A 3,268-nucleotide genomic window follows, 5' to 3' on the forward strand; every position below is an offset into this window, starting at 1 on the left:
CTGGGTATGAGTTAATGTGTGTGTGTGTGTGTGTGTGTGTGAAGACTGTTTCTATTATTCAAGACTCAATGCAGCTCCGAGACACGAGTGGAAAGGGCCGTTTGGAGCCTTATGTCAACATTTGCCGGGTGCTGAATCGTGATATGTGTTTCAGAGATTGTGTTTTCCTTGGAGGTCGCTCATGTGTCGAAGGACTGAAGTTCTTGGCAGATTGAAGATGATTCTCTCCTGGTTGAATGATGAACTACTGTGAAGCACACTTGGGTGGAAAGGAAAACTGAAGCTTTGGTTTATACTGTAGTGAAACTCGTGACTTAAGCAAACCTAACGGAGGGACTTCGTTTTTTAGGCTGTTCCACAAACATGGGTCTTATGTGATTTAAACAGTTAAGGTTTGCACTGAATGGCTTTAAAACACAGGCCTGTGACTTCAAGAACAAATAACTGAGACATTTAAAAAGGTGAATTGTGTAAGACATGCCCATCATTTTAATTAAAAACCTTCAAAAGATTTTACTGAGTTTATTTTATACCGTTTTGGAAATGAAACCTGACCAAGTAAGACCATTAATCCTTTTTATTGAATATGCAAGTCGTTTATTTTTTCATTTGCCTTTTATCTGTGCCTTGCTCATGTGACGCTGTTAATTCCCCAACTTTGGGACGAATACAAGGTTCTCATTCTGATTCATTCTGATCTAAAGCAATAAGATGTCCATGGTACCTTAGTCACACCTTATCTAAACTAGTTTGAGGAACACATCTTCCTAAAAATAAGCTGAATAACCTTTAATATGCGTGCTGTAACTGGTAATCTCCCTTTATGAAATTGAAAACTGTTCCCCTTTCAATTTAACACTTTCACTTTAACCCTTTCACTTTTACAACTTCACTTTCCCTTTAATAACACTTTTACTTTCACTTTAACACTTTTACTTTCTTGTGTTACTAGCAGATTCACTTTGTTTTCACNCCTTGCTCATGTGACGCTGTTAATTCCCCAACTGTGGGACGAATACAAGGTTCTGATTCTGATTCATTCTGATCTAAAGCAATAAGATGTCCATGGTACCTTAGTCACACCTTATCTAAACTAGTTTGAGGAACACATCTTCCTAAAAATAAGCTGAATAACCTTTAATATGCGTGCTGTAACTGGTAATCTCCCTTTATGAAATTGAAAACTGTTCCCCTTTCACTTTAACCCTTTCACTTTTACAACTTCACTTTCCCTTTAATAACACTTTTACTTTCACTTTAACACTTTCACTTTAACCCTTTCACTTTTACAACTTCACTTTCCCTTTAATAACACTTTTACTTTCACTTTAACACTTTCACTTTAACCCTTTCACTTTTACAACTTCACTTTCCCTTTAATAACACTTTTACTTTCACTTTAACACTTTTACTTTTACTTTCTTGTGTTACTAGCAGATTCACTTTGTTTTCAAACCCTAGCTCAAGCCAACAAAGGGAATCACATGATAACACAATCTATTTGAACATTTCTCCCGACAGCTCTGTACACTACTGCCCATATGCACATGATCCACAGAGAGGAGGAAGGAGAAACACACAGCCTCATATTGGAAGTCTGTTTTCCACTCTGAAGCTGTTCAACAGTTAGCTAACCCTGGAGCTAGAGTATACCTCAAACTGAACGATGATCCCGTAGGTGTGCGCCGGCTCTCTCCACTTCAGGATGATCTTCTCCTCATAGGCACTGCCCTGAATGGACTCCAGAGGAATAGCCCCTGGCACTGTGGAACAAATAATCAGAGACGTTTCTTAAAACTGGTGACAGAGTAGAATTGTTCAGGGTGTAGAAGAAGCAAACACAGTAGGACCCTTGTGAATTCATATTATGGATATTTTTTTCATCTTCTGTGCATAATTTTCAAGGTAAGTCAAATGTTTGAAAAAACAAGTTCATACTTTGCAGCTTCAGTGTTTTCTTTTATGATTTAAACAGCCCAGCAGTCCGTGTTGATGTGCCTAAAACAATCAATACAATAGCTCTTCAAGGACCTAGTACACAAATGGCCGTGAGCCAAAGTCAAACACAGCTTAATAGGACTTTGTGAGATTTATCGCGTCATTGTCACTCAAAACTCTCTCCCTGACATGTTTAACAGCAAAACATTTTCCTACAGCTGGAAATCTGTTGCAAACAAAGATGAACGAGTAACCTCTGGGGAATAGTAGGAATTGTAATCTTTCTGCTGTTTACTCGAGCTGGAATATACTGCCAAAGAAATGTGGTCCTTTAACCCCTCATGTGAATTGCTTTCATTCTGTAAGTGAAACAGAATGATGGGGAGATGTCTCGTTTTTTTGGGGGGGGGTTTCACGATTTGTCTGTACTGTTGTTCCCATGCACACAACACACACACACACTAGGGCTGAACGATTAATCGATTTTAAATCGAAATTTTAAATATTGCAATTATCAAATCGCAAAGCCTGCGATTCTTTTTTACATTTTTATATATATTTTTTTGTTCTTCTTGTGAGTGTCATCCACACCAATCAGAAGTGCAGTGCTCCACATGTACCAGCCATTGTTAACCAATCAGAAGTGCAGTGCTCCACATGTACCAGCCATTGTTAACCAATCAAAAGTGGCCCATGATAGAAGGTGTTTTTGAAAGTGCCTGCCCTTTCCAAATGGCTTCCAGTGGAGCTTTCCTCGATGCTTTGGTGAAACCAACCATCTGAGTCAGGTTAGTAATGCTCCATCACATGTTTCTATTACAGGGTGAATCTTAAACTGAAGCTTGACTTTAAAGCAACCCAATGGAAGTTTCATGTAAGTTTAGTTCTTTCACTCGTAGCTCGGAGATATGGCCGCATTTTACAATAAATTTCCGTTGGGTCGCTTAAAAACAAATATTGCAAATCGCAATCTCACACACACACACACACACACACACACACACACACACACACACACACACACACACACACACACACACACACACACACACACCTTGGAGGCGTGGATAATCACAAGGATTTATTGAATGGTGGTGGTCGCTCCTCACTCTATCAAGTCCTTCTTTATAGGCCCCGTGATAAATGAGACTGCCATGATGGGTGAGGATGAGGGGCGGAGGGGCCTGCAACGTGCTGGATCGAATTGAAACCACAGAATGAGCCCCGGTGCTGGGCTGCCACCTTGTCTGATGAACCCCCTGAAGCTGTAGGGGTGGAGATGAATGGCCGAACGCCTTCCTTCTCACAGCACTGAATAGAAAGGGAGAGC

The 3,268-nt window shown here is 40.1% G+C and overlaps 1 protein-coding gene across 1 annotated transcript in view; it reads right to left on the minus strand.

Annotated features, from left to right (window-relative positions):
* The window catches only part of LOC104966351 (receptor-type tyrosine-protein phosphatase mu-like), a 56,918-nt gene that overhangs the window by 51,318 nt on the left and 2,332 nt on the right, over window positions 1-3,268 (minus strand). The window contains exon 2 of the mRNA XM_010795540.1: window positions 1,654-1,763. Within this exon, the coding sequence (XP_010793842.1) occupies window positions 1,654-1,763 (110 nt within the window). The remainder of the gene's footprint in view (window positions 1-1,653; window positions 1,764-3,268) is intronic.

This window comes from Notothenia coriiceps, unplaced genomic scaffold (assembly GCF_000735185.1).
Source record: "Notothenia coriiceps isolate Sejong01 unplaced genomic scaffold, NC01 NC01_scaffold00037246, whole genome shotgun sequence".
Taxonomy (NCBI): Eukaryota; Metazoa; Chordata; class Actinopteri; order Perciformes; family Nototheniidae; genus Notothenia; species Notothenia coriiceps.